This window comes from Zootoca vivipara, chromosome 11, assembly GCF_965207765.1.
Source record: "Zootoca vivipara chromosome 11, rZooViv2.hap1.1, whole genome shotgun sequence".
Classification (NCBI taxonomy): Eukaryota; Metazoa; Chordata; class Lepidosauria; order Squamata; family Lacertidae; genus Zootoca; species Zootoca vivipara.
The window spans coordinates 12946869-12973094 of NC_142594.1; the positions used below are offsets into that span (position 1 = coordinate 12946869).

At 42.2% G+C, this 26226-nt stretch overlaps 1 protein-coding gene across 6 annotated transcripts in view; it reads right to left on the reverse strand.

Moving 5' to 3' along the window:
• Positions 1 to 724: 724 nt before the first annotated feature.
• Positions 725 to 26226, reverse strand: part of NEK11 (NIMA related kinase 11) — an 80192-nt gene continuing 54690 nt past the window's right edge. For all 6 annotated transcript variants that reach the window (XM_035130286.3, XM_088654479.1, XM_060280641.2 and 3 more), the window contains 4 exons: positions 17545 to 17690; positions 15712 to 15772; positions 9036 to 9132; positions 725 to 2024 (listed from right to left, as the gene is read on the reverse strand). In XM_035130286.3, the coding sequence (XP_034986177.1) occupies positions 1823 to 2024; positions 9036 to 9132; positions 15712 to 15772; positions 17545 to 17690 (506 nt within the window). In that variant the 3' untranslated portion in view covers positions 725 to 1822. The remainder of the gene's footprint in view (positions 2025 to 9035; positions 9133 to 15711; positions 15773 to 17544; positions 17691 to 26226) is intronic.

Genomic DNA, 26226 nt, shown 5'->3' on the forward strand with positions numbered 1-26226 from the left:
AATAAAAAAATGCATCAAAAAGCTCTTGAGAGAGTTTACCTGAAGCAGAGTGGGTAGCCACAACATGTAAAGGTTACAGTTAATGGATTTTTGAGGGCCAATTGCTCCAGGGAGTCTTGTTCACCCAAAGATTGTTCTTTGCAGCTTTATAATGCCAAAGCCCCAGGGGTTGAGGACTCTTAATGGTGTGATATTAAACCATCCTCTAATACGGTCTTTGCGATGCTCAGAACCTACGATGAACTAGTAACAGACGACTCAGCAGATGAGGCTGTATCACTTGGCCCCCAAAGCACAGGAAATCTTAAGAGGGTGCTGACCGCGAAGCAAAGTGAAAAGTTGCAAGATTTGCATAAAGTGGAGCTGAGCCAAAATTTATCACTTTGCAGAGTTTCCTTCGTTATTCACGGTCTTTTGGGTGGCAGCAATCATTTCCTTCCAATGCTCAAGGAAGGCCTAGGTGTGGGGGCACCGTCAAGAAGGCAGTGTGGTGGGCAGGCTGCCAGTGCACTTGTTGCTGCTGCTGATCTTTGCAGTGGCAGCACACACACCATATTTGAGGGGTATGGGAGCTGTGCTACTATCACTGTTAATGCTGAGCCCCAGAGAAACCGTTAGAAAATTTCTTCTTGCCCAGAGGAATTGGGTGAAATGGTCCTCCTGATTTCTGTGCTTGCAAATAAAGTAGGGAATTTCAAGAGACCAGATGGAAACAGCTGCGGCATAAACAGAACAACATGGCATTTTATTTTTATTTTTTTAAATTCGCATTTAACTCGCAAGGGTGCCATTTGCAAAATGGGAAGAGAAATGCTGGTGTTAGGACTTTTAGATAAAGCATGGTCACAGATCACTGGTATAAACAGAAAAAAGCAGGTTAATAGTTTACAAAGCAATTCATTTACTAGGGCAAAAGCGCACCAGCAATGCGTGTTCTGCAAATATTTTAACCCCGCCCCCTTTTTTCTTCAGGTCTTTTGTAGGGTTTGTTTTGTCATGGAGGTGTTGCGGGGAGAAGATGGCAATGCAGGCCCTGGCACACATTCAAGCAACCTTAACCATCCCTCCTCCCAACATCTGGTATGTAGGCAGAAGAAGCTGGCATGAGGCTGTGTCAGCCGCCCTGCATTATAATCCCTTTGCAGTACCAACTGATTGCAAGGAAGAGGATCTAATTTTGAAACAGACAAAAATGCTGCAGTTGATTGAAGAAGCAAACAAGCAGAAAACTGGTGCAAAAAGAGGCAAACTTCTTGGGGGATTTTAGAAACCTCCCCCCCCCCCTTCTCAGAGCACCTTTGTCACACTGAAAATGTTTGCTGGAGACCATCTGATTCAGCCCCAACATTGATTTTAAAAATTTCTTACAAGGTTCCTTCTTTGCACGATAGAAGTAAATCAAAGTGAAGTGTTTTATTTCCCCTCTATCCCGTATTATCCCTGTACCTCACATCTCAAGCATTTCCTTGCATATCATTTTGAAACATGGCTGAAATGCAGGCTTTTGAACACCCCAATTTCTCCCAATGGAGTACTCGAGTACGCACACTTGTGATCGGCAGCCATAATCCAGCAATTTTCGAGGCAATGATTATTGAGCTCCAAGTGTCAATACTGCTGTAGGAATCAATCAAAGATCTCCTGGTTTCACCTGGAGATAGTAAGAGTACTATTTGTCTCAAATAAGAAAATGGCATACATTATTCCTGTCAGTGTCTCCATGATACTCATTGCCCTAACCCTATGGCATAATGCCTGCTTCCATCTGAACACTGCCCCATTTATTGATTTCTGATGCTCCAAGTAAAACCATTCTTCGATGTCACACAGAGGCTTCTTCAGAAGCCTTCAGCTGGTCTTCAAAATAGAGGAGCTGATCTACTTCAAAACAGTCACTTGCCCGAGACACCATTTTTTCCAGGTATTCTCTGATTTCGTTTTCACTTGCATTCTGTCGTCTTGCTCGTTGCAGGAATTCATAAACTTTTTCAAAGGTTTCTGTTCCCAGTTTCTGAATGGCTGACCTGTCAACAGAAAATGAATGCCAGCAAGTGAGCTGGATTATAAATTACTATAATTAGACAGATATTGTATCTGGCAACTTTCCATAGCATTTGAACAAAATTGTATGTATGTATGTATGTATGTATGTATGTATGTATGTGTATATATGTGTGTGTGTGTGTGTGTGTGTGTGTGTGTGTGTGTGTAATGCATGCATCACAACACACACGCAACATATATGAAGAAAATTTGATTCAGTAAGATACTTTTATCACAACACCAGCTCCTGCATGCATATTTACAGCCTCTGGATTTTATAAAAAAGCTCTGAACAATTTTCATGGAGTAAGTAGATAGCACAGCCATGCTTCATAAATCATCCTTTGGACCAGGCATCCCCAAACTTCAGCCCTCTAGATGTTTTGGACTACAATTCCCATCTTCCCCAACCACTGGTCCTGTTAGCTTGGGATCATGGGAGTTGTAGGCCAAAACATCTGGAGGGCCGCAGTTTGGGGATGCCTGCTTTAGACACTTACCAAAAGAGAGGAAGACTGTAGTTCACCACAAAGTGGAAATGGCACTTGTCTTCTGAAAATAGAATCTCCTCTCTTTTAAAATCTAATACAGTGGTACCCCGCTTTAAGAGCAGTCCTACTTACGAACGATTTGGTTTACGAACTCCGCAAAACCGGAAGTACTCTTCCGGTTTGTGAACTTTACCTTGGTCTACAAAAGAAAACTGAACGGTGGAAGGGCACTGGCGGCGGGAGGCCTCATTAGGGAAAGTGCGTCTCGGTTTAGGAACGGATTCGGTTTAAGAACGGACTTCAGGAACGGATTAAGTTCATAAACTGAGGTACTACTGTATAAGCATGCTTCATTAATGAAAATTATACTTGTGCTGTCCTACTAGGACAGAGGGTTTTAGTCTAAGAGAGTGAGACCCCCACCTCAATTCAGTGTACAGAAGGCAAAAAGATACACTTCAGTGACCAAATCTAGCACCAGTACTTGGCACCCTCAGGCAAGAAGGCCCAAGAACCCTAGCGGATTCCACCATGCTTACATAAGCTCTATTACAGTGGAACCTTTACTTACATCCGCCTCTTCTTTTGGACATTCCAGTTGCGGCCGCGGCAAACCCGGAAGTAAACACCAGGTTTGCTGCAATTTGCGCATGTGCGGAAGTGGCTCCTGCCATCCGCGCATGCGCACAAGCGGCTGCTGCCACCTACGCATGTGCAGAAGCACACTGCCACCGAATGTGCATGTGCACAACAGCGCCTCTACTAGCGTCCGGTTTCACCCAGTGGACGGGCCTCCGGAACAGATTGTGATCACAGGTAGAGGTGGTACTGTAATTTAATTTTTAAAAAATCGGGGCCAGGTTCTGAGAGGAAAATTGTGCCATGTGGCTGGAGCCACTGCCATGCCATTTCTCCCAAAATACTTCTGGGCATTACCCTGCAACAAGACTATGTTGAGAACCAGGGGCAATGTGGACGAAGATGGCAGCACCTCCGGCCTCGTGGCACAACATTGGTCCTCTTAGCGCAGGGCAATGCTACGAGGAGCTGCCAGTGCTGTCAATCCTCCGAGGGAGGGTGGTATATAAACTTTATTATTAATAATAACAATAATACCACCCCTCCAGGGGCTGATCGTGGATTGTGTGACCCACAGCCCCCCAAAGGTGAGGCACCCCTAGTATATAGTCCGTAGAAGCCATTTGCTATTTTCTGACCTGCAACATAAATGCCTAGCTAATATTTAAGAACAGAACAAGGGGGAATGCAAAGAAGACTGCTCCCTCTTCTGAAGCTTACACACACACACTCCAAACCCCATTCCTGAAAAATACATGTTTAGAAGTATAATTTTCTACCAAGGATAAAAAGATTTGCTGTCAAATCAATTACATATTACAGTGGAATAATAATGCAGAACACCAGAATAATAACCTGAGGTTGAAAGGACGCTTATATGTTTGATAGATAGCAATGATGACCGTTTTCCTCTGCCATCAGAGCAAACATGAATTAGTGTGTTGAAATGAACTGTGGATTGTTCTGCTGTGATTCCCACTTCAGCCATGGAGTAAGGTTGATTTGATCCACCCACTCTAGTTCCTGATGGTAAATCTCTATTCCACCCAACCCCGCTTGTTCCTGTTGTAGATCTTCACTCAACCCTTTTCCCCTGGTGGTGGGAGGCACCATTTTGGGGTTTGCCTCAGGTGCTAGAATGTCTTGGGCCAGCCCTGATAACATAGCCACACATATTTGACTCTCAGTTAATACTCAAGGTGGATCTACACACAGGGGGAAATGCTATAATTAAGTAATAAATTAAATCGTTATAATGAAAGGAGAAAAAAAACCCTGTATATTCCGGCGTATAAGACGACCCCCAACTTTCACAGTTAAAATATAGAGTTTGGGATATACTCGCTGTATAAGAAATACGACCCGGCGTATAAGACGACCCCTGACTTTTGAGAAGATTTTCCTGGGTTTAAAAGTAGTCTTATACGCAGGAATATACTGTAGGTAAAAATCACATAGAAAAGTTTTGTACTCTACAGCGCCATCTGGTGTTGCATGTTTATAGCACATTTAAAACACTGTTGCTTTTTGACTAATGTAGTTGAGTCCTTGGTAGTCACTAAGGATTCCAGTTCAATGGAAGTATCAGCTGGGAATGTCAAAAGCAACTAATGGTGACAGTTATTAAGAAGGGGGGCCAAATGATACAACACTCAGATTACTGATATGTGTCAGTTTCAATGTATTCTGAGGGAAGGATGCATTCTTCTTTTGTCAGAATGGTTCTTTAAAATATAGGACATAACGTAATATATACGTTAACATATTGCATTTAAGCAAGGCAAAATGTGATGTAAGAGAACAACTTGTTGAGAAATGGATCATTTTTATTTATTTTTGGAATGAGAAATTTGGAGATGATGCAAGGCCATAATCTTAATTTTATTTATTGCGTACCAACAGAATGCAATATTGATTTAACTTTCTTTGTTTAAGATTAAACCTTTTTCAAAACCATTTATTTATTTAAGCAGACTTAAGTTAGTACAGTCCATTGATAGGTATACAGTGGTACCTCGGGTTACAAACACTTCAGGTTACAAACTCTTCTTTACAAACTCTGCTAACCCAGAAATAGTACCTCAGGTTAAGAGCTTTGCTTCATGATGAGAACAGAAACTATGCTCCGGCGGTGCGGCAGCAACAGGAGGCCCCATTAACTAAAGTGGTGCTTCAGTTTATGAACAGTTTCAGGTTAAGAACGGACCTCCGGAACGAATTAAGTTCTTAACCAGAGGTACCACTGTATTCTGAGTATGAATTAGTTGGATCCAGTTCTCACTTAGGAATTTATTTGTGTGGTGGGGCCTTGCGACCACCCTATTCCCTAAGGTGCAAATAACTAGACAACACACAGCATATTGAGTTTTGGAGTCAAATAAGGCCACAACTTTATTGGTTACAGGTGTGAAAGGTTTGGCCATAGACACTGAGGTAAGTGATGGCACAATGCACTCCTGTCCTTCCACTGGGAGTATTTCTAAGGGTGAAGCCGCTGGCGGGGGATGTCCCCCTGTTGGAGGAGTGGTATGGCCCTAGCCCCCATCTGGGCATTCAAGCGCCGCTACTGGTCAGTTGGCACAGCACCCAGGTAACGCCCCCTGGATTCCTGCTGCCATTGGCCAATTTTGTGGTAGGATTATGATCTGGCCGGCAATAGGTCAGTTTGCAGGGAAGACACCATGCCTACCCACAAAGCCGCTCACCCGAAGAGGGCAAAGGGACTTAAGTTACACCATGAAATTTGCTGATAGAAAGAGGAAAACATACGTAAAAGTGATTTATTTGAATGTGGTTATTGGAAAGTTTTCATGCCCAATAACTGGTTAGGGGGGTTCTCATGGAAATCAATAGTAAAACAACCTTTGAGCTCAACAGGAGCACATTGAAGCTATTTAGAAAGTCTCGGCATTATTCTAAGCACTCACATGGACTATGTACCGCTTTGCTATGGAAAAGTGGACTTTTTCTTAGCTAGCTGTCAGCTAAGCTTAAAGATCATGCCGTGCTCAATCAATTACTTCAACATGACCTTTCTTTCTGAATTTTTAAGAGACATGGGCATTTGATGCCAACGTCATAGGCCTAAGGGTCTTATATACATAAGCCTTCTGGATCTCAAGCAATGAGAAACATGGCCATTCATGGTGAAAGAACAAAAATATCACAAAATGCCTTTCTTTTGCAGCTTCTGAAAGACAATTTCACTTAGACTCAGCAGGCAATGATGATGCCTTGTGCCTAATCCTGGTGCACTGCTGAGTAGAAGACACTGGGGACTGAACGAGAAGCAGTCACTGCTGTACTGCAAAATTTTAATTTACTTACATTTTGGGTCCATGAAAGCTTTTCCATTGTACCCATCTACATGTTCTTGAATATTTAAACTGCACTATTAAGTTCGCTGCCATTAAACTCTGAGCTTATTGCATGTATTCTTAGGTTTCTTTGTAAAAAGAACACGAGATGCCATGTATTTTAGAGTCATTTCCCTCCCTTTCTTTTGATTCCCTCACTGAAAGAGAATGGTATAAATGCCTAAGCCGATTATGCATGTTCTGTTGTTCTGTAGTCAGGCACACACAAGGGCCCAAATCATGAAGCTACAGATAAGTCCCAAGAATAAAGTTCAGTTCCCATTAATCAGCCAGGAGGCTGCCAACAGCAGTTTAGCGGACTCAGCTCATAGAATCATAGAGTTGGAAGAGACCACAAGGGCCATCCAGGCCAACCCCCTGCCAAGCAGGAAACACCATCAAAGCATTCTTGACATATGCCTGTCAAGCCTCCGCTTAAAGACCTCCAAAGAAGGAGACTCCACCACACTCCTTGGCAGCAAATTCCACTGCCGAACAGCTCTTACTGTCAGGAAGTTCTTCCTAATGTTTAGGTGGAATCTTCTTTCTTGTAGCTTGAATCCATTGCTCCATGTCCGCTTCTCTGGAGCAGCAGAAAACAGCCTTTCTCCCTCCTCTATATGACATCCTTTAATATATTTGAACATGGCTATCATATCACCCCTTAACCTTCTCTTCTCCAGGCTAAACATGCCCAGCTCCCTAAGCCGTTTCTCATAAGGCATCGTTTCCAGGCCTTTGACCATTTTGGCTGCCCTCTTCCAGCTTGCAAGTATCCTCCTTTTAACTGTGGTGCCCAGAACTGGACACAGTACTCCAGGTGAGGTCTGACCAGAGCAGAATACAGTGGTACTATTACTTCCCTTGATCTAGATGCTATACTCCTATTGATGCAGCCCAGAATTGCATTGGCTTTTTTAGCTGCTTCATCACACTGTTGACTCATGTCAAGTTTGTGGTCTACCAAGACTCCTAGATCCTTTTCACATGTACTGCTCTCAAGCCAGGTGTCTCCCATCATGTTGCCTCCCAATGGCTTTTGCGTGTCAAGGCCCCGAGCCCTCTCCCATTTGTTGAATAATAAAACACATGGACACCAGTATTTTAGGTTAATCGGCTAATTAAGGTCACAACCTTATTGGTTACAGAATGTGAGTGGTATTGGCTTAGGCACTGGAATTGAACAGACTATATCTGACTCCTGCCCACCATGCAGGCAGTCCAGTAAGGGTCAACCACCAGCAGGGGAAGCAGGAACAAAGAGGGAGATCCCCCAGCCGTGTGGCTGCTTAAATACGGTAAGTCATGCCCCCCCCCAGCCACCTGGATTGGTTGGCTGGGGGCGTGACGCAGCCGGGACTCCCCTGTGGCGTGGGGGCACTGCCACGCCCCTGCCGTGCATGGGGAGAGTGCGTGGCCTGCCTGCAACACTGCCCCACAGGGAAGTGGAGTGGCTTATGCCAATGGTTCTGAAAGGCTTTTAAACGTGGCTCACAAATTTAGAAAGAGAGATGATGTTGATGGCTGGGGAAGAGGTATGAGCTTTCGTGTGCATGCACATTTCTTCATTTTGTGCATGAACACTATAATATATATATATATATATATATATATATATATATATATATATATATATGTGTGTGTGTGTGTGTGTGTGTGTGTGTGTGTGTGTGTGTGTTGGTCAAGAACCATAATAAATCAATCTTATCCTATATATCTATAAGTACGTCCCGTCCCGTCCCTCCCCCAAACCCAGAGTCCTTTCTGTTGGGGATAATTCAGACTGAAAGTCCCAGGTGTCAGAAAAGGTTATTTATGTATGTTACTACTGCGGGCTGTGTTTTGTTAGCCCAAAAATTGCAAATGAGTGTGGTCCCAACCAAAGAAGAATGGCAACTTAAGTTGGCAGAATATGCACAACTATAAGAGAACAAGAAGAACATACTTTTAGAGAAGATTGGAAAACATTTATTGAATATATGGGAAATAATTGCTGTACAGCTGAAAACGCTGGCAGCATTAAGATAAATTCAACAGTATAAATAAGTTTTGATGGATGCAATAATGGAATACTGAATGGTATAAGTTTTATAAAATATACAGGGATTTATGATATGTAAATGAACCATGGAAAGAGAAAGAGAAGAAGGGAAGTCATTGATATTTTAAGGATGTAAAATGAGTATTTTAAATTGCAAAACAGAAAATTGAATAAAAATTATATACAAAAGAAGAAGGAGGAGGATTGCACGCAGTCAAAGAGAGCAGGCAACCATAAAAGCAGAGTTTTGGACATGGCTAAGCAAAGCTGATTGATCAGATTTGCACTGAGATGATAACACAAAAGGATAAAATAACTAGTTTAGAGACTGGCAGAGACCAATGAGACGATGTCTCACTTCAAAATAAATGACAGATACTGTGCAAAGAAGAGAGAAAGCATCCTGAAGTAAAACGTAACTGCCGCTGGAAAAGATGTGGTTGTAATCTTAATATTCTGGAATCAGGTTTTTTTGTTTGTTTGTTATATGCATGCAAAAACTAGCATCTCTAAAAGGCAACTTACTCCCTCATACTCCTCAGCTTGGTTGCAGCCGTGGTGCCACTCAGCACTCCTGATCGTTCGGGTCCCAGCGGAGTCGCTCTGGTGACAGTCCCAGTGCCTACAGATCAATGCAGAGATAGACAACCTCATTCACCTTGCTCCCCTCAACATCACTACAGATCCATAGCACTATTCAAGGACAATCAAGAAAAGGCTAGCGATTCACCTTTGTCACAGGTAAGCGCTGCCTTGATTAAAGACAAATTAGCTTATTAAATACGCATTAAGGCAACTTGGCTCAGCAGGGACAGCGACGGTTTCAGTATGATAGCGCACGCCAGATCTACACCATGTCTTGTAAAAGATGTTTTTGTGGGGGAAACTCCTATAACAGTAGGAGAAACTGCACAAAGAAGCAATCCCCGCCCCCCAGTTTTTCAAATTTCATCAAATCTTGAAAGCACAGCTGGAGAAGTAGCAGTCAGAGGATTTTTCTAGAAACTGCAAAGATTGGTGAAGTTCCACTGTTGCATGAGGAGTGTGGGGAAAGCAGCTATGCTATAAGTCAGGCATCCCCAGACTTCGGCCCTCCAGATGTTTTGGACTACAATTCCCATCTTCCCTGCCCACTGGTCCTGTTAGCTAGGGATCATGGGAGTTGTAGGCCAAAACATCTGGAGGGCCACAGTTTGGGGATGCCTGCTATAAGTAAACAAATACATTTAAACAAACAAGTTAAAAGGTTAAACTTAATATTCCCATCACAGACTACCATTAAAGACGTGTGTGTGCGTAAGAGTCCAAATATGGATCAAAACCAACCTTAAGCTGCTTGTTGCTGTTGTTCTTTTAATCCACTATGGACATGATGTCTTAACTTAATGGCAAAACATAAAGAATATATATTTTCAGGATGTGTCACTGTGATTTGCGTAGTCTGCACACTCTTATTCTAGCAATGCCCCAAGTAGTTTTACACCTATAATATTTCAGATTCCTTTAACGTGAAATGTTATTAAAGGCATCCTTCTCAGCTTTTCTGGAAAGTTGGACTAAATAACCCAATTTTTTTATTAGGTTTTTGCCTTCGTGCTGGCTATTGGACCAACAAAACCTGTCCCTGATTACATTATTGCCCTCTCCAGTAACATATGTATCTTGCACAAATAATTTAGCTCAGTTTATAAAGTTAGAAACCAGCTCATTCATTGTTACGAAGCTTTATAGAGATGGGTTGCATATGAAGTCTTGGGACAGATTTCTACAAGCACCGTGGAAATTTGAGTTGAGCTCTGTCTATAGACCCTGATTAGTTTCTGCAGCTCTTCCTTAACCCCTGCCCCCTTTTTGTCATACCGTGGCATTATTTTATAAAGCATATACATTAGAAATAGAGACTGTCACACATGTGCTCACCTTTCTACCCCCACCTCCCCTCTTGTGGAATGCTTTGCTGAAAACACACCTAGGAGGGGAAGCTTAGCCCTATCCCCAGTATTTTGGACTTGGCTTAGCGCTTCCTATTGGCTTGGAGCTGGAGGAGCTTCACTGCTGTTTTCTGCTGGTTGGAATTCCTCACTGCAATGCACCCCAGTTGCTGTTGCAGCCTTTTTGCTGGAACATACATCCTAGGCGTGTGTGTTGTTGAATGACTGCTGTTTAGACATCCAAACTGGACTCCCAGGTTTCCTGGGTGGAGGCATGAGCCAGAACTCAATAGAAGTAGAAAATCCCCTAGACACTGAACCTAGCCCCCGGCCATCGACCCAGGCGTTACAACTTTCTAACCACATGAGGCTGCTGTATTGCTGGTGTGTTAATACTGCTTTTATAGTAACTGCTGGCAGCTAAATCTGTGAGTTCTTTCCTGCATAGATTCAAAAGCTGATTCAACAGCAACACTTCTTCAGAAGTACACTTTGGGTAGCACAGATTTGTTCTCAAGGAATGCTGGGGACAACAAAACGCTTTTGATCAGCTCGAGATGTTTCATCAGCAAAATGAAGGCCAAAAATAGTTCTTGCTTAAGACTGCAAAACTCTTTCCAATTCATGCAAATTTATACTCTCGTGGAGACATTATGTGACTATAAAATGGATCACCTTCATTGTGCATTGCCTCTGCGCTCTGCTAGCAAGATCACTTTTGAAAACGTTTATATAGTAAAATTAGCGGGGACACGATAAGCTTCTACACAAAGCATTACATCCCATTGTTACATAACTTGAGCACTGTAGAAGATACAAAAACAGTCACATTGGCCCATTCATTATAGCTACATTGCATCGTTTTGCAACTTGCAATCCGTAAATGTTTAATGAACATTATCATTCATTAATGTTAATGAACTGAACCTTGATCTTTTTAGATTCCACCAACTGCTTTACACACACGACACAAAACAGTGCAAGCACACCATTTAAGCCTCCCACACACCAAATGCAACGTTCCTTTTGTTTGAAGGTTGTTCTTATCATCTAATACACGGATAAATCATAAATGAAGTGCGGGAGGGCGAGGATGGGGGTTTAACGCTAGAAAATCAAAGTTTAGCATGGGGCATGCTAAACTTAAGCACCAGTCCAATGTCAAAAAACTGCGGTGTCAGAAAATAACTACATATTTAATACATGTGATGGCTCATCATGTGTACAATATCCAAAATTTGTGGCCAAAAAAGGACTATGTTTGGCTTTAATAGGACACTGGCAAGTGGAATTCTTTAACTTTTACGTACAAAAAATCCAGAAGTTCTGGAAACGGTATTTTGAGAGAGAGGTGCTGTCTGACCAATAATATGACATCTAAAGCAAAGTAGGCTTTTTAACTATGTAGAAAGATTGTAATGAAAATGCTTTAAAGTATTTTAGAGAAAGGATACAGATCAGCACGAAAGGAGCATTGATTGGTCTTCACACTCACCACTATGTCACAAACACATTGTTCAGTTAATAGAAAACAGGATCTCCCTGGATGCTACACTGGTATTGTTTATTTATATCCTGCCTATCCTCCAATGAGCTCTTCCCTCCCCCTCCATTTTTTCCTTCTAACAACCCTGTATCAGGCTGTGACAGAGTGACTGGCTCAGTCACCTAGAGAGCTTCATGCCTAAGCAAGAATTTGAACCTGGCTCTCTCTTGTCCTAGTCTGACACTCCAGCCCATGGTTAAATAATGCTATGCACTCCAGATGCTGAGTGTACTACAATTCCAATCATCCAAGACAAGTGGCCAACAACATCTGGATCACACCACCAGGGCCGGCCCACCCAAAGGGAAAGGTGAAGCAACTGCCTCAGGCAGCAGGATCTACAGGGGCAGCAGTGCCTGATGTAGCTCTTTCTTCCCTCCCTGCCTTGTTCCTGATTTAGATATTCACTCAGCCCTTCTTCCCTGGCAGGGAGAGGGGTGCCATTTTGTGGTTTGCTTCAGGTGTCAAAATGTCTTGGGTCACTCCTGGACATGACATTAGCTACCCCTGGTCTAACTAGACTATGATCCAGTGTTCAGGGAGATTCAACATGTGGCTACCTAAAAACCACTCCAGTTTCTTCTGTTGGTATCACATCTTTTCTTGGCTCCTTATGATGAAGTGTCTACATTGCAGGCCTAAAGCTGTAATCTCTTATTTAATTAAGTTATATAATGAAGTGGGCAATATACTCAGTTGGTGTTAAATGGCTACAAGCACCTTTTGCAGCTTTTTCATTTTGTATCTGAATGCTTTAACTCCCATGGGATTGTATGCAAATTAGTGGCAAATTGGAAATGGACACTTTTTTTCCATTATCCAACACCCCCCCCCAAAAAAAACCCAACTGAAAATAAAAGAAATTGGGACTTCCATAAAAATAAAAAGCAAATTAAACCAGCAATCTTTTAATTATTAATGTATTGATTTATATACCCCTTAATTTCCAAGGTGGCTTCTCACTCAATTTACTTAGTTTGTTTATCTATTTGTTTAATATCTCCCTCTTGCCTACTTCCTATTCCTGATAGTTCTGGAGCCTTTGCATTTACAAAACTCCCTATTGCATAGAAAAATTCCACCCTCCAAATGTGCAATGCAAATGTGTACACATCAGCTCGATCAGAAAAGAACGTGCTTGGTTTAACTCCACTTCTAAGCCTGGGGAGAAGTGGATTTGAGTTTGCTTAGAAACTTAAGTAAGATCATGGCCACTGGTCCCATCACCTCCTGGCAAATAGAAGGGGAAGAAATGGAGGCAGTGAGAGATTTTACTTTATTGGGTTCCATGATCACTGCAGATGGTGACAGCAGGCATGAAATTAAAAGACGCCTGCTTCTTGGGAGAAAAGCAGTGACAAACCTAGATAGCATCTTAAAAAGCAGAGACATCACTTTGCCGAAAGGTCCATATAGTTAAAGCTATGGTTTTCCCAGTAGGGATGTATGGAAGTGAGAGCTGGACCATAAAGAAGGCTGATCGCTGAAGAATTGATGCTTTTGAATTATGGTGCTGGAGGAGACTCTTGAGAGTCCCATGGACTGCAAGAAGATCAAACCTATCCATTCTGAAGGAAATCAGCCCTGAGTGCTCAGTGGAAGGACAGATCTTGAAGCTGAGGCTCCAATACTTTGGCCACCTCATGAGAAGTCTCACTGGAAAAGCCCCTGATGTTGGGAAAGATTGGGGGCACAAGGAAAAGGGGACGACAGAGGACGAGATGGTTGGACAGTGTTCGCGAAGCTACTAACATGAGTTTGACCAAACTACGGGAGGCAGCAGAAGACAGGAGTGGGCATGACTAAACGACTAAACAACAACAAGAAGAAACCATCTGAGGAGGTATTAGGGCTTTTTCTCAGCTGGAACTGAGTTCCAGCACCTCTCAGGTGGGTGCCATTGCTGTTATAAGAGAACAAGGGAGGCATTCATGGTTCCAGTACCTCTTTTTCTAGAAAAATAGCACTGGGTGGATAGCATGTTGGAGCTAGAAAAGCCCACTCAAGGTCCAATACTGCTAAACTAGACTCATGATTTCCTCCTGCCCATACATGTATATCCCATTTCTCCTTCATCATAGAACCAAATGTGGCATGTTTCTGTTTCCCAGAAGTCACACCTAAGCACTGATCAGCCCGAGGCCTGATGTGCTTCTGCAAGTTGGTGGTCTCATGACGTCTGGGAAGAATTTCTGAAAGGTGGCACTTTGTCCTGGATTTTAGGCAAGTCAATGGAAAAATCGTGGTGGTTTTTTTGGCGTTTTGTTTGTTTGTTTGTTTTTTTTAAAAAAGCTCAACAGCTTTTTGGGGGGGGTCCTGGTTTTTATTTACTTTTTGAAATATGGCAATCCTACTCATGTACTTTCAGTGAGGAAATAGCTTTTTGTAGCTAATTGAGGCATCCTATCTAGTGATTTGACTGCATTGGCATGGAAGAGTGGGATTAATGTCCATGTTGGCTCCATCCCCAACCTTCAACCAAAGTTTTGAACAAAGCCTCTGTGCATACAAGTTGTACAAGTGAAGGCTGTGTTCACAGCTTTGGATACACTAGTGGAGACTGGGGACAGGACCAACAGGCATGTTTGTTTGTTTACCTGCTCCTTTGAAACCTACTGCTGATCATCTGATGCCATTGGTTTTCCTATAGCTTTGTTTCATCACTGCATGTAGAAGTAGGTTCTACTCATTATAAAAGGAGCTCTTAGCTGGCCTTGGTTCATACTCCATAAACATATCTATGAGGATAAAATGGAGCATGTGTTAATAAGGCCATCGACATCACAGCAATAATTCTCTAATGGAATATAGGCAATTGCCAGCATATCTAGAGAAACAGAACCATGCAGCTTCCAGAGGGATAGCTGTGCCAGTCTCTTGCAGCAAAAGCAACAAGAGTTTTGCTAATCTTGAGTTAAAAATTAACACAATTATTATGGCATAAGTTTTCATGGACTGCAGTCAACTTCTTAAGTAAATACATTAAAATGTATACAGTAAAATAATATATATATTAAGTAAAAATATACAGTGACTAAACACACAGCTAAACAACATAGGCAGGAATTTAGGAGTTAAGTCCTGCACATTTAAATCTACACTTGTTACAAATTTGTCTATGGGGAAATGTGGTATATTAAAGGAGAGTGATGGATCGTATCCAATCCCAAATTAATTCTAAATGAATTGACTTTAATGTTTTTTTCTTTCAAGGCAACATATGCTAATATCCATTGGAATCAATTGAGTATGACCTTAATGTGATGGAAGATAAATGGTAAAATTTTATTTTAATCAAGTTTTTCCTACCCATGAATCCAATTATTCTTTTTTTAAAAAAATGGTTACATATGGTTTCTAATGTTACATTTTTAACTTTGTTGTTGTGCACCACATACTAAATATAGAAGAGCCCTAAAAATGAAATAAATAAAACAAATTCATAATAATACTAGTCTGGAATCAAATATTCCTTATGATCAGTATTCTTTCTGTTAAGCTTGCAGACTCAAAAAGATTCCAGTGCTAGTTTTGGAGCTGAAAAGCTCATTTGGAAATGAGCTTTTCTTTCAAATGTGTGGTGTGGTGGGGAAAGGTTGACAGAAGAAGCACCATTTGTTTTTATGGGTCTTCTGAGTGTCATGGAGAGAAAGAAAATTCAATTCAATATTCAGTATTGCTATCAAACTGTTCCTAATTTGAGGGAATGGGCACCTCATCTTACCTAGACAGCTGGTGTTTAGGATGTTCTCCATGTACCTGACCATTGCTTCAACATCACTGTCCTGTAGTCGGAAGGAAAACAAAGAGACCTTAGGCTTGGGAACAGCACCATATAAGCAGTATTTGTTAGAGAGAGAGAGAGAGAAATGCTAAGAGGCAAATGTTACAATCATCAGAAAACACTGTATACCACTGTTTTAAATCTTTTGCCAGTCCTGAGAGAGAGAAGGAGAACATGGTCTATGCCAGGCATCCCCAAACTTCGGCCCTCCAGATGTTTTGGACTACAATTCCCATCTTCCCCAACCACTGGTCCTGTTAGCTAGGGATCATGGGAGTTGTAGGCCAAAACATCTGGAGGGCCGCAGTTTGAGGATGCCTAGTCTATGCCAACAAAATTGTTTTGAGTCCCAGTCCATTGGTACAGAAGAGCTATGCCTCCTAGATGGGCACAGCAGATATTCATTCTGCTCAGGGGTTAGATAAGCATTGTTTGGGTGCTCTAGGTAGTTAATATGGTCTTTCTGCACCAATATTATTTCTATGTTCACCCATAAATCTTGCTCTGCCCTGCTGCTATTAACATTGTCTATTCAGTTAAAGGAGAAATCAGTGCTTAACATACTGTGAGGGCCAGGGGCCACCATCACAGAAACAGATTTGAACTCATTTCAGCCTCCAAAGGATGAACCAGAAGCTGAAGGAAATGAAATAAAGGTAAGCAATATCAAGGAAGATCAGGGACTTTTGTTTCACCACTCTTTCACCCAATTCTGGGTAGGCAGCCACTTCTAAATTGTGATTGTATGGAGAGAAAACTCTACCCCCCCCCCAAAAAAATTTTTTTAGTAGCATCTAGCCTGTCTCATCACTGGCGATAATTTTTGGCTCAGGCTGCAGTGTTTTCAATTTACAAAGCTGAAAACAAGGGTTTGTTTGATGGTGAAGAATGGAGATTTAGAAGAAGGAAATGATCAAATACGCTGACATAAGGGAAAGGTGATGGGACTGTCTTGTTTTATTGATAAGGTGCTAGATGCGAATGTGCCAGGGTTGTACAGCTCTCGCCTGATTGTATAGCTGCTTCATCCATTAATGACAGAGAAATTTATGTGTGTGCACTGGGTGGAAAACTAACAGGCACAAACAGTAGAATCAAATTCTGGCAGAGGTGTCAATAAAACCACATCCATTTCTCCCCTAATTTTTCTTGTCACAGAAATGTGAACCACAAAGACATGACAAAATGTGAACCGCGGAGGCTTGACAAAATGTCACTCTGCCCCAGTCTGACTGCCAGTCCCGAATTTAACTCTGCATTGTTCAAAATTATATTTTATATTGTATGTCTTTGGAAATACTGAATTGCAGCCAATCCTGTTCAAAACACAATTAACTGCAACTCGTGATTATATAATTCCCTTACATTCTACCTGGAAATGAAAGGGAAAGTTTGGATTAGGAAGAGGGAGGGAATACAAGTTGCAGTAATAAAAGTGAGGAACCATATGTATGTTGCAGCATACATTGGGGAGTTTTCAAAACAGTGGTACCTTGGTTTACGAACTTAATCCATTCCGGAAGTCCGTTCTTAAACCAAGGCGTGTTTTCCCGTAGCAACGGGGGACTCAATTTATACTCAACAGGAAGCTGAACATGTTCTGTTTCCAAGGCAAAGTTCACAAACCAAAACACCTACTTCTGGGTTTGCTGTGTTCTTGAATCCAAGTTGTTCATAAACTAAGCTGTTCTTAAAGCAAGGTACCAATGCATGTTTACTTAGTGCAGTCTTAACAGTCTATGTTCAACGGGCAGCTGAAGAGCAAGTGTATACCTGCCGATTTGTCTGACACACAGTCTGTGATGTGACCATCTCTTCGACTTCTATCTCCTCCTCTTCCTCCTCCTCACTTGTTTCTGAGCATGAATCGAATGCATCATTATAATACTCTTCTGCAATGACTGGATCTTCTGGGATCTCTGAAACAAAATAGAAACAATAAACGAACTTAAAAATCATGATCAAAAATTATTTAAAATATCACTTTTAAAAAACCCATGCAGATAAGTCAAAGTCTCTAGTGAGAAATTTATAGGAGGAGGAATATATGAACTTGCATGAAGGTTCTATCACAGGGGTCGGCAACCTAAGGCCCATGGGCCACAAGCAGCCCATGGGGGTCGTTTAACGGGCCCACAAGCTGCCCCTGAACCAAGCCGCCTGCTTGGCGAGTCCCTATGCAGACGCAGACGCCAGAAATCGCAGGCGCACATGCTCACGCGTAATCTGGCCCACAGAGTGATCTCCGCTGGAGTGAACCTGCCCAGGCGAGGTAAACCTTGCCGACCCCTGTTCTAGCAGCTGTCAAATACCCATGAACTCTATATGAGATGGTCATCCTCTTTCACAAAGCATGCAACTTCGAGATGGATGTACATGGAGTGATGAAGAAGATGACATATGCCTAACCAGCCCTATCAGCCAAATGAACTCTGGTGATCAGCGTGGTGAGATATGTTGCAGTCAGCTCACCCTCCTGTTGAGGAGCAATATGAGTTTTTACATTGCACGTGCCCAGTGACATAAATAAAACCCCATGCTAAAAATGCAACTTTCTTTTTTTAAAAAATGTTTTTTATTTATTTACTAAAAATGTAACTTTCAAGTGGTCACCATGCAATCATCCTGAAATTATTACATTGCGGCAAGACTTTACACAGCAAAGCATGTTCTGTGCCCTATGGTGCCTGAAGATCTGTCTTTTCTTTTAGGTATGTTTCTGACCTCTGTCTGCAATCAGACTTGGCATACACAGCAGAGTGTTGCATTGCAGCTGCTCAGCTTAACTGGGTGATCACCTGCACATACCAAGATCACAGCAAGGATCCCTTTTTCAGGAAAAATAAGTGGTAAGAGAAAGTTGCAATATTTTATTACAGCGAACAATGCATTTTTGGGAATCATGCACTCGGCATACTGAGGCAACTGCTAAAGGCCCATGAGTGCTCTTGCCTTCACTGGATTGGATCCACCTTCTCTCCCCCCCCCCCCGGTATTCCCTAGCTTAGTTTTGATTTAGCAGCAGGTGGCTACTAGGCAGTGCCGGAGCTTCTTCAAGCTCTGGCGGGGGCGGAGAGCAGAAGGGGGCGTGGCTAGCACGTGTCCCATGGGCGTGGCACGCTGCCTGCAGGTGCGTGGTGCATGTTCCCGGGGCATGGCGTGGGCGTGCCACCTGCAGGGGCACAGCGCCCAGTGCGGGGGGGCAGCTGCAGTGGCACCCCACCGGGATCATGCCACCGGGGGTAGTGCGCTTCCCCCGCACCCCTGTTCCTCCACCAGTGCTAGTAGGTGGTTAAATGACTCCCACCCTTTAAATTCACCACGTTGTCCTAGAGGAACACCATGTTTCCATATTGTGGGGCAGGGGGGCTCAAAGTGGTAAATCTGCAGAAGAATTCTGAGGTTGCTGGCCCTTTGCTTGGACAGCCCATTCAAATCTAGAAGCACTCCTGATTGGAACTGCAATGGGGGAAACTAAAACAGTCCTCCTTAACATTAATCTAATGATAAAAGTGTTGTTCTCGTGAACAAACAAGAGGAAATGTACCTAGCACATAATGAATACTGAGGTTTCTACCCAACACTTTATAGGCTGATTCTTTCTGCAAGGATTGAAATTCTGCAGAAAAAGCAATGAAATATGAAATATGAAACATCTAAACGTGGGCTTGCCAAGTTTCCAGCTGCCTTTCTTAGGTAGCATCATCTTTTATATCTACTACAGTTTCCCCTTCGTGAGATAAACAGCCGTTGAAAAATAGTTTTAATTTGCTCTATCCCCGGAGCTCATTAATTAGTGCATTAATGCAGCACTCTAAATTTTGCCTGCATTTATGCGGCACTGAGTGACATTGCAATCGTAAGCATGCTTACTCAGAAGTAAGGCCTGCTGGGCCTCACTCCCTAGTTAGTGTGTTCAGGACTGCAGTCTCAGTTCATTTATTTTAAAGAAATAAAGCACAATGGAATAAGGTGACCACATGAGGATAGAGTTTGGCTACAAGTTAGCAAGTTACTAATGGACAGAAAAGGGAAGAACTTTTTTTCTTTTTTTGCATTTAATTCCAAATCCTATACATGGAATAAATCTGCTTGTAGGTGTCTAGGAATGTATCATTTTACATAGCTGGATGATGGGGGCAATATAATTTCACAAAACTTAGAAAGAAACAATGAAGACAAAAGGGTGCTTCGTCAAGTGATGTAGTTACATAGTTCACAGTAATAACAGGAGTTTAAGCATGAATGAGGTTAACATCACATGACAGCTGACTTTGTAGTTTGTGTAGTTTCATAGCAATCAATGAGCAGTCCAACAACAGTAAGAGATTGATGTGAATAAATCCTGAATATGTTCCCAAACAGCTGTCTTAGGGCATGCTGTCTGCTGAATAGCAACAGGGCATATTTCAGATTCCAAGTCAAATAAGAACTTCTGGGAGAAATTACTCTTGATTCATAATATAGCTGAGCATTATGACCAGGACAAATATACCAACAAATCAGATAATTACAAACTTCAGCAATTTCAATATTCAAAATGTAATTGTTACCATCTCTGGACATATCTCTAAATCACATAAAAATCAAGGTTTATGAGTTGCTCCAGCTACTAATGAAGTAATGAGGCCATGCCCATGCCATTTAGGCAGCAGTCTGCCACTTATTCTTGGGGTCAAACATTCAGCTGTGTCTGTGAATTGGCAAAATCAACTAATTATAAGAAAGCTAATTGCCAATAAAGAATAAATTATGCCACAATGTGCACAATTATCCCTATTGTGTTCATTCCATTATTTGTTTCAGTAACACAAAGATTTCTGATTAAAATCTCTAGGTAAAGGTAAGAAAATGTGATCAAGCAGTGTCACCCTGGGGAAGTATTATTAATTTCCTTATCTACTATAGCTTTCCAAAGCAGAAGTAAACAAGTTATGAGTGCTGCTTTTCCTAAAACAGACAGCGAGGCGCATAAGAAATAGAGTAGAACACTAAATATAGAAGTTTTTTTATCTTCAGAAGTGCTTAAGGGAGAAGGAAAGAGAACATTCTAAAGAGAACAATGATGGCAAAGGACACTTGGCGATCACCTGTGAAAACTTTCTTTTATCATGGCACAACAGTTACTTGAAAAGTTGCCCTCTAAGAAGCACAGGATCCAGCAGCTACCTAGCAAAAGCTAGGTATCCTAAAAAAACAACTAGAACATAAGCGTAGGCTTCCTAAATCCTATGCTTACTTTGAGGATCTGCTCAGTTCTTCAAACAGACAAAAGAAATACAGTAGCAGAATTCTGACTGCTAATTGCTGTAATGAGAATTATTTTGAAGAAGTTGCCTGCCCACCCATCACTCACCACTTTTGCATTGGGTTGAAATGAGAAGACTATTTGAATAACAGACTTCTGGAAGGGTAGCAACATTGGTCTGATGCAGCAAAATATGAGTGTTTTATGACATATTTAAGTTTGGCTTACCGTAACATGAAAATCAGGCCTATTTGTTTTACTCAATACCTACTATTCTAGTCAAGGCTACTACTAATTTTCAGACATAAAATAATTTCAGATGTCTTAAGTCCATTTCCCAGAAATCAATTAAATTGATAAATAATGAAATTGTGGCTAGGAATGCACCGTTAGTATACTTATAATAACATATGATAATGCAGTTAACAAAGTCTTGATTGTTTCCTTATGTCTGCTCCCAAATGCATTTATTCAGAAGGGAATCCGTATAAATGAGCAACAATCCTTCCTTTCAAATTGAATATACTGAGTTTCTAGTCTTAAAAATGATTCTACTCTGCAATATTACCAAGGAAATGTTACATGAGATGCTTTGAATGGGCTGTGCAAATGCTACCCACTAATAATTATACTAATGAGGAGTCATTTGTCTTCTTTCAGTTAAGAGTTCCTGGAAGAGTCACCATGAATAGGAGTGTTGTACCTGGATAAAGAGAATCTAGACAGCATTTGCTGAACTGTACAGTGAATGAGTTCAAATTAGAGAATGGAATTCATTCAGTGCACGTCATGTTCATGCTCATTACGAGTTTTGCAACCCCTCTGACTGAAGCAGTGGGACAAGTGTCAAAATCTGGCACAAAGTATGTGAAATACCATCTGCATGTTGACTTTTAAACTGAATGATGTCTTTTTGAATTGTTTATAGATTGCATACGTTAGGCATCACTAATGAATGTGATGTTCTTCGAAATATTGATCTAACCAAACCTTGTTGTTGTTGTTATTTAGTCGTTTAGTCGTGTCCGACTCTTCGTGACCCCATGGACCATAGCACGCCAGGCACTCCTGTCTTGCACTGCCTCTCGCAGTTTGGTCAAACTCATGTTCATAGCTTCGAGAACACTGTCCAACCATCTTGTCCTCTGTCGTCCCCTTCTCCTAGTGCCCTCCATCTTTCCCAACATCAGGGTCTTCTCCAGGGATTCTTCTCTTCTCATGAGGTGGCCAAAGTATTGGAGCCTCAGCTTCACGATCTGTCCTTCCAGTGAGCACTCGGGGCTGATTTCCTTAAGAATGGATAGGTTTGATCTTCTTGCAGTCCATGGGACTCTCAAGAGTCTCCTCCAGCACCATAATTCAAAAGCATCAATTGATGCTTTTGAATTCTAACCAAACCTGGTGACCTTCAATACCAATGCGAGGAAAGCTCAGCAATTCCCAATGTTGGCACCATCATGGCAGCTGGAGGCATAATCCAAACTTGAGAACGCAGCCCACCAAAAGGAGAGGTAATTAGAGGGAAGGCAAGTCAGGGACAGGATCGTGGACACTAACCCTATGCGGCTGAGGGCACCTCAGACCATCACCCCGAAGTACGTGAGGATGGGGCTGAGCCCCCCCCCAATCTTGAGGAGCCTCATAGCCTCCTCTCAACACATGTGATATCACATGTGTGTCACACATGTGACCCCACATGCACATGATGAGCCCTCCCAGTGTCGGGCAAAACTCAGTGCCCCTGGACAGGAGCAAGAAAATGTGACAGGCAGACTAGATGACAAATAGCTGAGCAGCATCTTGATCTTCACTTGGAACAGCAGAAGCAGACTCTGGGAATTTAGAAGACAAGGTGAAGTATTATTACTATCTTGCCGGGGGGGGGGGGATTCAATCTGGTCACATTTAAAGGCAAACCCTACCACATAGCTTTCCAAACTTTTCATGTTGGTGACGCACTTTTTAGACATGCATCATTTCGTGACACAGTAATTCAGTTTTACTAGCAAACCAGAAGTTAAACTAACCTCTTTCCTGCCCTGGGAGGAGTGTGGGGAGCGTTCATGCAACATACCTACAAACTGCAGTCGACACACTAATATGTCACAACACAGAGTTTGGACAGCTCTGCCCTACCTAATTAACACTTCCTGAAATGATGCATGAACTGAAACACACCCATCCTTTGAAATTCCCACCGCTCCAAATCTTGCATAGTTCTCCAGACAAATAATGTGTACAAAACTGCATTTATTAGGAGAGATTGTGCATAAAAATGCATACATTAGTGAAAACAGCAACACACCAAATGCACTATGTTGGGGAAATTTGCTTTGCAAAATTGTGTATCGTAGGCAAACTATATTTCAATGAGAAATTTGCACAGGGCCATCTTAACCATATCCGGTGCCCTGGTGCCAAGATCCCTCTGGCGCCCCCCGTGAGGTGGGCAGGAGGGGCGCACGGGGAGCTGAGAGGCGTGTAGGAGGCAGCCCCAGGCTCGCGCTCCCTGCGTGCCTCCGGAGAGCAGCCTGAAGCCGCTCAAAAGCTGAGAGGCGTGGAGGAGGAGGCCCCAGGCTCCAGCTCCCCGTGCGAAGCTCCGGAGGCGCGCAGGGAGCGCGAGCCTGGGGCCACCGCGCTGCACCTCTCAGCTGTTCAGGCGGCCCCAGGCCAGCACTCCCCGCGCGTCTCCAGAGAGCTGCCTGAAGCTGCTGAACAGCAGAGGCGTGCGGAGGCAGACATCAGCGTTCAGTGCCCCTTCCGTGCCCCTGATGGCCAGGCACCCTGGCGCCTTGCGCCACCCAGCCCGGGCCTAGGGACGGCCCTGAATTTGCACTACAATGCTGACGAGTATTCATGAGAATTTTTTTAAATTGCAAACTGACATGGAAATGTGGAAAACTGCACTTAAAGACTGGGAAACTGAACTTTAAAGAGTGGCAAATGAGAAACTGAGAGAAATCAGACATCAATCCAAATTTGCCCATCCCTATGGACTATTAAGTGAACAACCGTCATGTTGGTATTGCATACAGGTCCCAGAGAGATGATAGCTTTTTCGGACAGTTTAAGGTCTGAAAGCTCATGGTGCGTTCCCTCATTCCATTGTTGCTTCTAGCAAACTGGTTTTACAGGCAGTTTAGAAATGGGCAACACTTGTCTCCAGTGGCAAGAGGGGAACTAAGGAATCAGGTTTGTATATCGTGGGAAGCAGCACCTCTTTCAGATATCTAACCATCTTCAAAACCATTGTCTGTCTTCTGTCCTATGTTTGCAACTTCTCCCAAGAATGGTAGACAGATCTAGTCTTGGAATACCAGGAGTGGCATTTTATGGCTAGCTATCTCAATGGGAAAGGAAGTAAGAAACTGAACCATTTACATAAAAAATCAACTGTGCTGGAATGTTTTTCCTGCACCTGCTTTCATGGGAATGATTTTTCAAAAGCACTATCATGAAAATAAATGTTGTTTCAGAAGAGGGCCATGGGGCTTGACTGCTCTAGTTTAAATAAATATGAATATCGGTTTCACCAATCATCAGTGTCAGAAGTTAAGCACAGTCAATCAGCAAATGTTTTAGAAAAAATTACAGCAAGAGCTTCTGAAAGCAATGTTTTTGTTACCCAAGCTTTTGCACTCCATTCTTCAAAGACTGACCGTATTAGCCAAACAAGCATCTCTCAATAGAGTACAGTATTGCAGGTCAAAAGGAGAAGCAAGCAGTAAAGTGCATATTAAACAATTTCATCTCATAGTTTCTCATCCTTGGAATTATAAGAAACTGCTTTTCTCATTTCAGCAACACTGGAGCTTTAATTGAATTACTGGCTGATCTACAGGAATAAAAGTTGATAACAGAACAATCCCATGCATGCCCTACACAGACCTACTGTGTTCCTGCTGCAGCTTCCTTCCAGGTGATTGTATAACTGTTTATATTTCTATAACTCACTTCTGACGTCTGTGTGACATTTATAGTAAACCTGGGCTTTCAAACAGTTCAGGTTATATAATTTTGTCTGGATAGACAATTCGAAATAACCTTATCGGAGGTTGATTTGTGTCTGGTGTCGAGGTGAGGTATGTGTTAAGCAAAGAATTTGGGGACGATTTGGGTGAGAATCAGCTAAAGTGTGGTTTATGCTGATTTGTGGTTGCTGGATATCAAGTATGGACAGTACTATAGTGTAATTGACAAGGGTTTAGGTCTATATGCAGTAACTGGATGGGATGGAGGAGAATGTGTGTGTGATGGGGGGCATAAGAAATGCTCAATAACACTAATTTTGGCTTTAACATGTAGATAAGCAAAAGCTTTTAGCCACAAATTGTAGATAGGGCAGAGAGTCCCATCTACATACAATGTAGTAAACCCAGGAAATCCCTGACAGCAAGAACCAGTTTTTCTGTGCTGGGCAAAATTTGCATATAATTGTCTAATTAACAATATGCAAAATTATTTAAATTAGTTTCCTGGGGGCCTGTATCCCTTACCTTTTTAAATACCTAGCAAAATGCCCCAGCTGAGCTGAAACTTTTTTTTTGACTGAAATCCATAGTGAAACATTCTTACAAAATTAGCATTGGAAATATGGAAATGATATATGCAATTATTGTAATGTGCTTGGCTATTTTGGTCTCATAATAAACTCAGAGGCTTGTCAGATGCAACATATTGCACTGTATTTATTAAGGAAATGAATTTTGAATGTTGTAACCGGTAGAGTATAAAGCAATAACAGAAGAGAAAAGTGGGCTGAGAGTTTAAGGTACTAAAGCTCAGTGACTGACAAAGGGGAGAGATGAAACTTCTTTAAAAGTTGAAAAGAAAGAAGATGAAAAAACAATGATCTGGCAGAGAACCTGGCAGAATTCATAAAAGCTTGTGAAAGGAAGCAAGTATATTTATGCAGTGCTGAAATGGTGAGGGGGAAGGTGGGCGAAGCCCTTAATGAAATCCACAAGCCGAATCCCCAACTCACCTCAATTTTAGAATCATGGGTGCCCTGCAGCCTTCTAATAACTGCAGGTAATGTGACTGACCACAAAAGATATACAAGTCATGCCCCCTCTGTTCCCACTATAGTTTGAACATTGCATTTATGTAAATATCTGCAAGCATAGGTAAATCCTAACTCTGGTCCGCCACAGACTTGCCCCCGTGGGGATTTCTGGCACCCGGTCTGCCCCTGCTGACTTTGTACT